The 14,384-nt window shown below is 28.8% G+C and overlaps 1 protein-coding gene across 1 annotated transcript; it reads left to right on the top strand.

The window, feature by feature from the left end:
• Positions 1-5,283: 5,283 nt before the first annotated feature.
• LOC124936881 (transcription factor HHO3-like) lies at positions 5,284-13,025 on the top strand. Its single transcript, XM_047477414.1, has 5 exons — positions 5,284-5,398; positions 5,461-5,901; positions 6,214-6,290; positions 12,675-12,794; positions 12,867-13,025. The coding sequence occupies exons 1-5, from the start codon at positions 5,284-5,286 to the stop codon at positions 13,023-13,025; spliced, it is 912 nt and encodes a 303-aa protein (XP_047333370.1).
• Positions 13,026-14,384: the final 1,359 nt, after the last annotated feature.

Consider the following 14,384-nt stretch of genomic DNA (forward strand, 5'->3'; position numbering starts at 1 on the left):
TGGTAGTGTTTTCCTTTATTAAGATCTTGTGTGTTCTTCAATCTTTACTACTGTGAGGAAAGAAGAAAGCAGACAATGATATTACGATCCTATTTGAATTTTTTTTGTCTCAAACATAAATAGTCAACAAGAGTAGACTAAGGTTACATTTGATTAAAATGAATACTCAATTTGAAATATAAGTTATATCAAGTGGGTGTAAAAGAACTAATGATAAAGTACATCTTTTAAAATGACAATGTATTATTTAAAAATATAAAGATTTTATATTCGATTTAACTAGAAACACTATATTAAAAATATAGTCATTATTGTGGACGGTGGTGCTAATCTTTCCGAAAATATATCAGTTACAAGAACAAACAAAAATGAATAGTGGTGAAGTATATATATATATTCATTTAATTTTATTGAACATCTACTCTTAAGAAAGTTATAACCAATTTTGAAATGTAATGCCCTCTAAGTAGGAAAGAGAATTGGTAGAATGTCAATTGATGGTTAAAAATGGTTCCTTTGGAAATGAAGTTGGAATCTTGATCATGTGGGAAAACATGATGATATCCATGGAGTCTTGTCTATTGATCTACACCATCCAACCTAAGAAGCCAATAAATGAAAAGAATAACTTCTCTTTTCTTCACTCCTTATGGACTTCTTCTTATAGCAATTTTCACATGACAAAAATGATAGATTCCATATGTCTTGCTTATATTTTCAACCCTTAGAACCAACAAAGCATATGGTCATTAGATGCTTAAGAGATATAAAGATATATCCATTCTAGCCTTCTAGAAACTTCATGTTTCTTTTTGGATAAGTAGTGGACGTAGTAACTTCATCTTCATAACCAAGTTGCCATGTGAAAAGATCTCACTCTTATAAGTTAAAAAAAAAAGACGCCATTCAAGATGCACACTTTGTCAAATCATAAAAAATAACATCCACATATATATATATATATATATATCTTGGTGTGCGTTTTAACTATGAAATATATGTTATATATATTATTAAGAATATTGAAAAAATAAATATCGATCGACATGATAATAAATATAATCAATATAATATAAAGATACTATATCTGTAAGACATACATTATGTAATTGAAAGTTATTTAATAAAATCTCTTTTTATATTCTTACATGGTATAGAGTCAAAATTTTGTCCTTAAACACAAAATATAGTCTTTCTCTGCCTCCATCAATGTTTATTTTAAGTCATTGATGAAGTGCTCAAATAAAACTTTATTACCTAATTATGTTTTTTTATTTTATTTTTTTTAGTTTTATTCGCTTCCCCTAGTTCCTTTTGTTTTGAGCAAGTGGTGTCCCTGCCTCCGGATTCGGAACAACTGGTGCATCGGCTTTAGCCGTTTCCACACATTCCTTTGGAACATTTAGTGTCTCGACTTCAGTCGCTTCCACACATTCCTTTGGATTTGGCGCAACTAGAGCTTTTGCTCCTTTCAGATCTGGATTAACCAAAACAACGACTTCCACAACCTTCACTTCTTCATTAGGATTTGGATCAACCGTCGCTAGTTCTTTTCCATATTCACCTTTGGGATGACAACTAGTGCATCGTCGTCTCCTTTTGATGTATCTACTTTCGGATCATTTGCGACCTCAGTAGCGTTTGGATCTTTATCTACTGCTACTTTGACTGGAACACCTTCTTCGCCTTTGGCTGCTATACCATCGTTGTTTGAGGTTTCTTCGAGTTCTTTTGAAAAGTTTCGATCCAATCTCAGCATACATCGTTTACCTGCTTCGATTGCGGGGTGTAATAAATATAATCAATATAATATAAAGATAATATATTTGTAAGATATAATATCGATATTATATTATATTATATTAATTTTCTTATAAGTTTAATTTAATGTCTATATAAGAGGTATACACTATGCAGTGTTCTAAATGGCGGTCGAGGCGGCCGCCTAGGCGGTAGGCGGTCCAACACCGCTCCGCCTATACATGAGGCAGTCAAATTATTTAATTAATTAATTACTAATATTAATATATATATATATATTTAATAAAAAAATTCTTTATCTTCCACTATTTATTTAAATTTTGAGACGACTCTTTACATTCCAATTCATTTATCTTCTTCTTTTCCATTTCTTATCTCATTCACCTCACCTTGCTTGATCATCTATATCTTCTTTGATCATCTACCTATTCTTCAACTCGTTTACCTCTTCTTTAGCTCTTCTATTTCTTCTTCAATATATTATCCTATTACGTTATTTGAATATATGTGCAGTATACTTGTTTAGATAGATCAGATGAGGAACATGAAGAAAATGTTGATTTTGAGTCTGATGATGAGAGAATTATGAATGTAGCTGATGGTGCATACATAGATGATTTAGAAGATTAATTATGCTTACATACTTATTTTTGTTAAATGTTACTATGTTAGAGAATATTAATTTATCTTTTTGATAAAATGATAATTATAGAACATTTTTATTATATTTATATTCAACCGCTTAGGCACTCGAGGCAGTAGGCAGTCACTTACCGCACCGCCAGGGGCGGAGCCAGGATTTTAAATCTACCTAGCTAAAATTTTTTTTTTTTTTTGTACAAATCAATATAACACAATATTTTTTTAAATAGTAATGAAATATATATGAATCGTTTAAGCACAACGAAACGAGCATGACATCAAAAAAATTAAAAATAGTGAAGAGAAAAGAATAAAGATCTTAGGCCAACGATAAAAAAAAATAAAAATAATAACGTGTATGAAGGTTTTCAAGAAAGTCGATAATCTTCTCAACCGGCTTCACAAAAATATACATTTACTATGGTAGCCTCACCAAAAGCTCCGAGAGTAATAATTAATAAGTATTTACTATTGAAGTTAGTTTAAAAAAATGATAAAATATTATTTTTTATCTCCCTCTCTAAATTTGGTATTAAAATAAGTTACCATACAAACCTATTGAGTGAATGGATTTTAATCTAAGCCTCCAGAATAAAGTTCTTCGATTTAGCCTTACAAATAATAGAGAAAGAAAAAAAATTCAATCTTTCAAACTAGTTATTAGGGACATATTTTTTTAATTAAGCAAAATAAATTATATATAATTTAATTGTAGATAATTGAGTTTAATTAGAAATGATTAAGTTATGGACTTTTTATTTAGAAAGTGATAGATTATATATTTTGGAGAAAGAAAAAAAATTAATCTTTCAAATTAGTATAAACTATTATTGTTTGGGACATAATTTTTTTTAATTAAACAAAATAAATTATATATAACTTAATGGTAAGTAACTGAGTTTAATAAGGAATGAATAAGTTATGAATTTTTTATTTAGGAATGAATAGATTATATATTATTGAGATAAGTTATTTATTTAGGAATTAATAAATTAAGATATTGTTTAATTATAATATAGTATAATAAATTAAAAAATATTTACTTATTATATTATATAATATAAATATATTATTGGGGTTGGTGGAGCTCCCCGGGCTGAGTATAGGTGGATGAATTATTTAATTATAAATCATATTATATAATATATATTAGATAGTATATATTACTATTAGCTGGATGAATTCCTCCGGGCTACAGCCCGGTTATCCATAGGAGTGGCTCCGCTTCTGCGCACCGCCTACCGCCGTTTAGAACACTGACACTATGTAATTGAAAGTTATTCAATAAAATCTCTTTTTATATTCTTACATTAACTCTTATTTTTTTTTTTTAACAAACTCAAATTCTAACCCTTAACCTAAAATTAATATATTTTTGATGGAATAATAATTAGATTCAAAATAGTTAAGTTTGTGTTAAAATAGTTTTAGCAAGTACTCAAACAAAAAGTTCATCGCCAATTGAGGGTTAAAAACTATGGTAGTGCCCATTACTCTTCTATAATTTGTTTAGAAATTAATAAATTGTAAAAAAACACTCCCAATTTCTTTTTAATAAAAGTCACTCTTTGAACATTTTTTTATTCAATTTATATCATTAACTTATCAGTTTTTACAAATTAAGTTTTTCAAAATTTTATAATTTACCTAAGTAATTTTATACATGTAATAATTAAAATTATTTATTATATTAATATAGTTTTTTTTATTTAATATTATAATTAATTTAGGATTAAACTAGATAAATGTTAAAAATTATGAAAGAGATAAATTTGATGCACTGACTTTATTATTTTTAAATATTAAAATAAGTTTTTTTAATACATATATAGTGTTGATGTTAAAATTGAACTTGAATTACTTATTTGGATAAGACTTTTTTTTTTTTTTTTTTGTTTGTTTTGGGTCAAACATGGTTAAAACAAGGTAAAATTTTAATGGGATTAAAAATGTATTAAATAGATTAAAAATATATTAAACGAATTAAAAACATATTAAGTGGATAAACAAATAAACACAATAAGACTGAAAATTTAATTGAGTAAATTTATTTTATATAATAAATAAAATTTAATATGGTTTACAATCCATATTAACAAGTGATTTGGATACAACTATTTTGGATCAAATATAAGTTTAGTGTACTGGTTGCATACTCTATTGATAATTTAAAATATATATATATATATATATATATATATATATATATATATATATATATATATATATATATATATATATATATATATATATATATATATATATATATATGATAATTATAACAAAATATAGATTTAAAAAATAGACTAATTATTATTTTTATATTTAATTTATTTAAAAAATAATAACATATATAAATTTGTACACTTCACAGATAATGTGTGTCCTTTGCGGATATATATATATATATATATATATATATATATATATATATATATATATATATATATATATATATATATAGTTATTATATATTTTAAATTTTATTTAGATAGATATGAATTAGATCATGAATACAAACAATATATTTATAAAGTTGATAAATTTGAGAATATCTTCAAAGTGATAGATTTATAATTTGAGAATAATGTTTAACTTTCTAAAATTTAAAAAATATATATAACAAAATTATTTAAATAACTTTATTCCATTCAAGTCTTTACTTAAATTTAAGGAATCTCCCCCCATTTCTTATTTGAAAAGACAATAATATTCCTCTATTAATTTTAATATTTTATAAAGATTTTGGAATCTATTATGAGTATATATTCTGATGAAAATGAGTTCCTTTTCATGCATATCCTGTATCGTGATCATAAGAGAGATATGATAACAACTTCCATATCCCATTTCCTTTCAGACATTTCATCCATAACAGACATGTCTGATAAATGTTCAAAGCTTAATGCTTATGTTGTTGAATTAGAACACGAACTCAAAAAGATTGATGCTTTTAAGCATCAACTTCCCATCTGCAATCTTCTCTTGATCAAAGGTAATCAATAATTCATAATTCTCTCTATATAAGATTTATTAATCGATTAAAATTAATTGTAGCTATCGAGAAATTGAACGAGGAACAAATTGCGGGATGTAAAAAGAAGGAGATTTCGCAGGGAAATGTTGAATGGTTACAGGCGGAGGATAATTCTGGTGATATGGATATGAAGAATTGGATGAGCTCTGTGACTTTGAGTCTGAAACCAGAGGAGGAAGAGGGAATAATGAAAGAAGAGAAGGGAAATGGTGGTCAAATCTTGAATTTTAATAAGGATATGAACAAAAGGGAATTTCTGCAGTTTAAGAGGAATGATAATTCTTTGATAGGTTATAGTGATATTAACAACTACAATTGGAATGGGGAAAGAAAGGTTAATGTTGATCGTGAGATGATATCGGAGTGTAAGTCATATACTAAGAAGAAACAAAGGCGATGTTGGTCGCCTGAGTTACATCGATTGTTTATCGATGCACTTAATCAACTCGGAGGACCACTAAGTAAGATTTTTTTTATTTAAAATTATGATAATGAGTTATTGCACTTTAGTAATGAACTATAAACCTCCACGCCATGAAATAAGATACTATATGCATTAAACAAAATATTGGTTTTGTAAGACATTTATATTAAGGATTGACTTTTATACTTTATAAAATATTGAAAAATTATTTGAATAGAATGTTTTTATTGAGAATATGATAAATTTAGTCCTAATCTTAATTATATATTAGTAGTGATTTTATTTTATTTTGTTGTGTATTTTCGATGTTAAATTTGTTAGAGTTTGAATATGTTAGTATATTTTACAGGGGCCACTCCGAAATATATTAGAGATATAATGCAGGTGGAAGATCTAACTAATGATGAAGTGAAGAGCCATTTGCAGGTTTATAGAAAGTTAACAGGATTACTATTTTTTTTTTTATTTATCAAAATTAACTAATTTCCTTAATTAATGCTATTTAATTTCTATATATTAGCTTAAATTAAAATATGATATGGGTTATGATGATTGCAGAAATATAGAATGCACATCCCCAAATCTCCAACTTTTGGGTTGGGGAAGAGCTCGAACCAGTTTCCTTGGATATCTTAAAGTAGGTTTGGATATCTTAATTTTAAAATTAAAATATCAATTTTTGTTAGAATGATTGCAACATTTGAAAAAATAATTGTATAAATCTATAATATGAAAGAACTATATCAACTTATAAGCTTTATCTCTCAGCGGCAGAGATGGTGGTGGTGGTCCGGTGAACCTTGAAACTTGGCTCGAAGAGAAGAGGAAAGGAGTCACTCGAACGAATTAAGTGAGAGGATTGGAAAGAACCTAAGTTTTTCAAGGACTTTTACAATGACCAACTTATTTTAAAATTCTAGGTATATATGTCCTTAAGTGTATGAACATAATATTTATGACTTATTCATGGTGTTTGATGATTTTTTTTTAATGTTTGATTGAGTATTATTTTGATAATTTAAGATAAATTATGTTATAACTTTATTGAATTCTTTTTTATGGGTTTTTACTTTGGTTGTGTTTTTTAGGATTAAATAGATAAATGAAATAAATTTTATATTTTAGAAAAGAAATTAGATATGAATTTGTCATGATTTGGTGTCATATGTTTGCTTGATTAGAAATCTTTTAATAATTAAAATCGATATAATGATTTTTAACACAACTTTATGAATATTATACCTAGAAAAGTGACTATCGAGTACATATTTTTAGTCATTACTTATACCTCGATTTCATCGTCGATAAACTTTAACGTTTCTCCTATGACCGTCTTCAACACGGTGCACAAATTTTAGAATTTATTCTAATTTCTTTTTGTCTTCCTTAACCATGAATGATACAAAATTTTAATTTAAAATTAAGTTTGGTAAAACTTTTAATATATATTTTTTAGAACTGTGACTAAATAGTGCTATTTTTGCATTGTGTTAGAATTGAATAAGAACTTTAAGGAGTGAATAGTTTTTTTTTTTTTTTTTGTTAGAACTGTGATTATGTACCATTTCCTTTGTATTTAAGCTCGTTTTGTACTAATCGAATGCTCCTCGCGTTCACACAAATTTCTCTTTAACGAAAAATTTACCCTTTCTCTAAAATTTCCAGATAATTGTAATTTTTGTCTTAATTGAATCATGATCCAAATTATTTTTGGATCATGATCAATTTATAGTTTTAGTTTCATTGAGCATAAAGACTGTTTTTGGATCGTAATCCAGATCATTGTGATTTTTTGCTTCATTTAATCATGATCAAGTTATTATATGGGTCAAGATCAAGATTATAATGTGGTTATTGACTTCACATGGTATAAAGACTATGTTTGGATCAAGATCCAAATTATTTTATAGATGATTGTGATTTTTGTTGTATTATTTGATGATCATGATCCAAATTCAAGAGTATATATATATATATATAGTGTGCAGAGAATGATTTGATTGTGATAATAAGTACATAAATATACATGTGGCATAATTGTAAATTCTTTCCCACCCATGATCATCAGATACTTTGTTTATAATAACCAAACACTGATAATGTTTCTCTTTTATTATTTTTGAAGGATCCATATGATAAAAGGATAATAATATGCGATGAGAAGCGTAAAGAACTCTTGGGTGTTGATTCCTTCAACGGTATCAAAACTCCTTACAGCTCATTTTGTAATGACATAATATTAGCTATTTAGCTAGCACTGAAGAATGATCAAATCTTTTTTCCCCCTTTGCAACAAGTTGATTGATTCTCTGGATGCTAGATGAAAGGCTATAAATCTTCTAACTATTTTGTTTTTTTCTTTTAGTTACTTGCACATTCACTGAAAAGGGAGACGGTTGGAAATGATAATTTCAATTTTTTTGTTCTCGATTGTTTTCTCTACAGTGTTTTTCCTTTTTGTGACTGGAGTTTATTTTTCCGAGGAAGCTAGCACGACCCACAATCATAACCCCGATGTGTGGTTGTGCTAGTGTTCTGTATGGACTAGTGTTATGTAAACAAAAAGAAAAGAAGGTTCGAAAGAGTTGGATAAGATGACATGTCATTTGAGAATAGTGGCCTTAGGTGAATGATTCGCGCGAATAAATTAACAACTTTTTTTGTTTTGTTTTCCTTTGTGTAGTGACTTGAAAACTTTATCCTAAGAACAGGAAACCATGAGGGAAGGAAATATTTGTGTTTGTGATGATTTAGGGAAAGAAATATTTGATAGAAGTTGATTCCTTTATCTTCTCTTTAGGGTCGTTGATAGTGTTTTCCTTTATTAAGATATGGTGTGTTCTTCAATTTTTACTACTGTGAAGAAAGAAGAAAGCAAACAATGATATTATTCAAAAACATTTTTGTCTCTGTTTGATTTGATCTAGACTAGAAATAGTCAATAAGAGTAACTAAGGCTACATTTAAATAAAATGAATACTCAATTTAAATGATAATTTGTTACAAAATAATCAAATTATTTTATTATAAGATCAATAAAATAAATTCATAGTATAGTTTAAATGACAATGTATTACTAAAAAGATTTTATATCCGATTTTACTTAAAACACTATATTTAAAATGTAATCATTATTGTGGAAGATCGTGTTAGAGCTGAACATCGTGCATAAACAATCGTATTTAACTCGGATAAGTCGTGTTGTGTCGTGTTTCAATCTTTTGCGTATCGTGTTGTGTCTCACTAGTGAAAAAAGGACTTTTACCGACAGAATTTACCGAGGGTTTTATAAAACTCTCGGTAATGGTCTCGAGAGGAATAAATCTTTCGTTATTAAAAATAAATTTCGAGAGGTGTATAAAACCTTCGGTGATATGAGTTTTCACCGAAAGTTTTTCACAAAACCCTCGGGTTTGACTGTTCCCAAAAAAATTGAAAATAATTCTAAGTATTGGATAAGGGTAATTGCGAAGGTTTTTCAAAAAACCCTCGATTTTGACTCTCCCCAAAAGGGTAATTGCGAAGGTTTTTCCAAAAACCCTCGGTTTTGACTCTTCTCAAAAAATCTGAAAATAATTCTAAGAATTGGGAATGGAGTAATTGCGAAGGTTTTCAAAAAACCCTCGGTTTTGACTTTTTCCAAAAAAACTGAAAATAATTCTAAGTGTTGGGAAATGGGTAATTGCGAAGGTTTTTCAAAAATCCATCGGTTTTGACTCTTTCCAAAAATTATGAAAATAATTCTAAGTGTTGGGAAATGGGTAATTGCGAAGATTTTCAAAAAACCCTCGGTTTTGATTTTTCCAAAAAAACTGAAAATAATTCTAAGTGTTGGGAAGGGGGTAATTGCGAAGGTTTTTCCAAAAACCCTCGATTTTGACTCTTTCCAAAAAATCTAAAAATAATTCTAAGTGTTGGGAAATGGGTAATTGCGAAGGTTTTTCAAAAAACCCTTGCTTTTGACTTTTCCCAAAAAATCTGAAAATAATTCTAAGTATTGGGAAATGGGTAATTGCGAAGGTTTTTCAAAAAACCCTCGGTTTTGATTTTTCCAAAAAAACTGAAAATAATTCTAAGTGTTGGGAATGGGTAATTGCGAAAGTTTTTCCAAAAACCCTCGGTTTTGACTCTTTCCAAAAAATCTGAAAATAATTCTACGTGTTGGGAAATGGGTAATTGCGAAGGTTTTTCAAAAAACTCTCGGTTTTGACTCTTCTCAAAAAATCTGAAAATAATTCTAAGTGTTGGGAAATGGATAATTGTGAAGGTTTTTCAAAAAACCCTCGGTTTTGATTTTTCCAAAAAAACTGAAAATAATTCTAAGTGTTGGGAAGGGGGTGATTGTGAAGGTTTTTCCAAAAACCATCGGTTTTGACTCTTTCCAAAAAATCTGAAAATAATTCTACGTGTTGAGAAATGGGTAATTGCGAAGGTTTTTCAAAAAACTCTCGGTTTTGACTCTTCTCAAAAAAACTGAAAATAATTCTAAGTGTTGAAAAGGGGGTAATTGCGAAGGTTTTTCAAAAAACCCCCGATTTTGACTCTTCTTAAAAAATCTGAAAATTATTCTAAGTGTTGGAAAGGGGGTAATTGCGAAGGTTTTTCAAAAAACCCTCGGTTTTGACTCTTTCCAAAAAATTTGAAAATAATTCTAAGTATTGGGACTGGGTAATTGCGAAGGTTTTCCAAAAAACCCTCAATTTTGACTTTTCCCAAAAAAACTGAAAATAATTCTAAGTGTTGGGAAATGGGTAATTGCGAAGGTTTTTCAATAAACCCTCGGTTTTGATTTTTCCAAAAAAACTGAAAATAATTCTAAGTGTTGGGAAATGGGTAATTGCGAAAGATTTCTAAGTATCTTTCGGTTTTGACATCTCAAAACCGAAAGATATTTAGAAAACTTTCGGTATTTCACTTCTCCATTTGTTAATTTAATTGGTGTTTCACTTTCTAATTATCTTGTTTAAACTCCTAACTAAGCTAATAAAGTGTGTTATTTTTGAAGAGTAGAGATTGTGATTAATTATATAAATGTATATGATTGTGTATGATTATATAAACAAGTGTATGTTTTGTGTTTGATTATATTAAGGATGTGTGTAGAGTTTGATTATTAGATGTGCGGGGATTGTGTAAGGATATGAAATGTGTTAAATTAATGTTGTTCAAGCTAATTAGAAAGTTAAACACCAATTAAATTAAAAAAATGAAGAAGTCAAATACCGAAAGATATTCAAATATGTTTTGGTTTTGAATGGTAATACCGAGAGTTATAGGCATACCTCTCGGTATTTGATTTCTTCATTTATTTTAATTTACTTGATGTTTAATTAGTTTGTCTAAACTCTTAACTAAGCTAATAAAGTGTGTGTTATTTTTGAAGTGTATGGATTGTGATTAATTTTATAAATGTATATGATTGTGTTTGATTATATAAAGGAATGTATATGTTTGTGTTTGATGATAATAGGAATATGTGTAGAGTTTGATTATAAAAAGGATGTGTTTAATGATAATTAGGTTGTGTTTTAAATAGATGAATGTGTGTTGTTGATGTTTTAAGTTAAAAAATTTAAGGTCAAAACCGAGAGATATACACAATTCTATCGGTTTTTCTTTTATTAAAATTTGTGTGAGATCCATCAAAACCGAGAGATTTACTCATATCTCTCGGAAAAAATAACCAAAACCGAGAGTTATATATAAAACTCTCGGATATATTAAAAATTAAAACCGAGAGTTATACCTAAAACTCTCGGAAATATAAAAGAGTCAAAACCGAGAGTTATATACCTAAAACTCTCGGAAATATGAAAGGGTCAAAACCGAGAGTTATACCTAAAACTCTCGGAAATATGAAAGGGTCAAAACCGAGAGTTATACCTAAAACTCTCGGAAATATGAAAGGGTCAAAACCGAGAGTTATACCTAAAACTCTCGGTAAAACCCCTTTTAATTAAAAAAACATATTTCCCTTTCCAGATCACTATCGCTCGCTTCTTCCCTCTCCCCTTCTCCCGATCGACAATCGCGCTCACCCGAAAGACGATCCACGCCGATAACGACAAACGCCGCCCACGCCCAACACCGCCCACGTCCACGTCGTCGATTGATCCTTCCGCCGCTTGTAGCTCGCCGTCGATCTATCTGCCGCCGTGTCTCTAGCTCGTCGTCGATCTGCCTGCCGCCGTGCTTCTTCTCTTCAACTTCTAGGTTAGTTTAATTATGTTTATATTATATGGTTAGATTTAGGTTTGATGTTGGTTAGTTTTAGGTTTGATTTAGGTTACAGTTTCTTGGATTTAAGTTTGATTTATGTTAGATTTAGGTTTGAATGATTTTAGTTTTATGTTTTATTTAAGTTAGATTTTGTTAGATTTAAGTTTGATTGATGTTAGTTTTATGTTTGATTTATGTTAGATTTTGTTAGATTTATGATTTATGTTAAATTTAAGTTTGAATGATGTTAGTTTTATGTTTGGTTTATGTTAGATTTTGTTAGATTTAGGTTTGATTTAAGTTTGTGAATGAATTGATTAATATTGATGTTAGTTTTAGGTTTGATTATTATTGATGTTAGATTTATGTTTGATTTAAGTTTGTGAATGAATTAATTATTATTGATGTTAGTTTTAGGTTTGATTATTATTGATGTTAGATTTAGGTTTGATTTAAGTTTGTGAATGAATTGATTATTATTGATGTTAGTTTTAGGTTTGATTATTATTGATGTTAGATTTAGTTTGATTTAAGTTTGTGAATGAATTGATTATTATTGATGTTACTAATTTCATAAATCATTTATTTTAGAAGACGGGTGAAATAAGACGGACCCCCTCTATCGTTAAAGTTTTCAAGGGGACCCGTACCCCAAAAGCTACAAAAGAAAACCCCAACCCGATTTCAGACGAACGAGCGCAAAAGAAGATTGTAAGTTAATTGACTTTAATAAAATTATATATAGCTTATTTATATAAATGAAAATTAATTTCAAATGTGCAGGCAGAGATGGAGGAAGTAAGAAGTAATGAACCAGATATCTTTGACACCAACTTGACGAAGAAAGTGTACGGACGCCAAATGCATGGGACAGTGATCGGTATGGGATCCGACGTCCGAACCACACAAGAGGATCGTCGGAGTGGAAACAATTCTCAATGATCCACTGATCGGTTGTTGGAGGAGAATGAATAGCTAAAGGCGGATGTGAGACACATGGCGTTTACAATGGAGGAAATTCAAATGAAGAATATAGAAAGAGCGGAAATGATTAGTGAAATGGAAAAGAGGGATAGAGAAAGATCGCAAAGGAAGAGTCAAATGGAAGCGGAGAGGATGCAAATGACGCAAAGAATAGAGAAATATGAACAACAAATTGAATTCTTAATGACAAACCCTCCCCCAGCTAGTTAGTACATTATAATTTTTGAACAATTGTAAATGTTTTGGTTCGACTGTTGACAGGTTTTTGGATGATTGGGTTTGGTTTAGAATTTTGGAATTATAATGATCTTTTGGTTTATGAATATTACTGTATATGTATTGGTTTGGCTGAACAGGTTTGGTTACGCACAAAACGATCACCCTATTTGAGACATTTATAGAGGCAATACCGAGAGTTATTTGAAAAACTCTCGGTTCTTCCTTAAAAGAAAACCCAAGAGTTATTTGAAAAACTCTTGGTTTTCCCTTACAAGAAAACCCGAAAGTTATTTGAAATATTCTCTATTTTTCTTGCAAGGGAAAAACCGAGTGTTTTTCAAATAACTCTCGGTTTTTCTTGTGAGGGAAATCCGAGAGTTTTTCAAATAACTCTCGGGTTTTCTTGTAAGGAAAAATCGAGAGTTATTCAAATAACTCTCGGTTTTTCTTGCAAGGAAAAATCCGAGAGTTGTTTAAATAACTCTCGGGTTTTCTTGTAAGGAAAATCGAGAGTTTTTAAATAACTCTCGTTTTTTTTCTCTGGTATCTAAACCGAGAGATTTATGAAATTTCTTGGTAAACACCCAATTAGATTTACCGAAAATGGCAATACCGACGAATGCCGAGAGTTACCCAAACTCTCAGTATTATATCTATACCGACAGATATAGGGCCATTACCGAGAGTATAAACTCTCGGTAATGACCCTTTTTTCACTGGTGTCTTGATTTACTCAAAATATTATGTTCCACGGGTTTTTTCATGTCGTGTTAATTCATGTTCACGAGTTTATTCGTGTCGTGCTAACTCATGTTTAAATTCGTATTTCGTGTTATTCCGACTAGAGTTTCAACATAATTGTGTCGTGTCGATGCTCGTTTTTATGTGTGTTATGTCGTGTTTTGACATACTCATGTTCATTATATATATATATATATTAAATTATATTGTTAGTAAAAATTATAAAATATTATTATTAATTAATTTATTTTAATTTAAAAAACTTAAATTAATTTAATAAGTTAAATATGTGAAATATGTTATTTAAAAAATTAATTAATATATTAAACATGTAAAATGGGTTGATATAAATTTCAA

The sequence above is a fragment of the Impatiens glandulifera genome, chromosome 1, assembly GCF_907164915.1.
Source record: "Impatiens glandulifera chromosome 1, dImpGla2.1, whole genome shotgun sequence".
NCBI lineage: Eukaryota > Viridiplantae > Streptophyta > Magnoliopsida > Ericales > Balsaminaceae > Impatiens > Impatiens glandulifera.

Coding starts and splice junctions, on each gene's coding strand:
- LOC124936881 (XM_047477414.1), top strand. CDS start 5,284: ATGTCTGATAAATGTTCAAAGCTTAATGCTTATGTTGTTGAATTAGAA. Junction 5,399..5,460: donor CAATCTTCTCTTGATCAAAG/GTAATCAATAAT, acceptor AATTAATTGTAG/CTATCGAGAAATTGAACGAG. Junction 5,902..6,213: donor TCAACTCGGAGGACCACTAA/GTAAGATTTTTT, acceptor TATATTTTACAG/GGGCCACTCCGAAATATATT.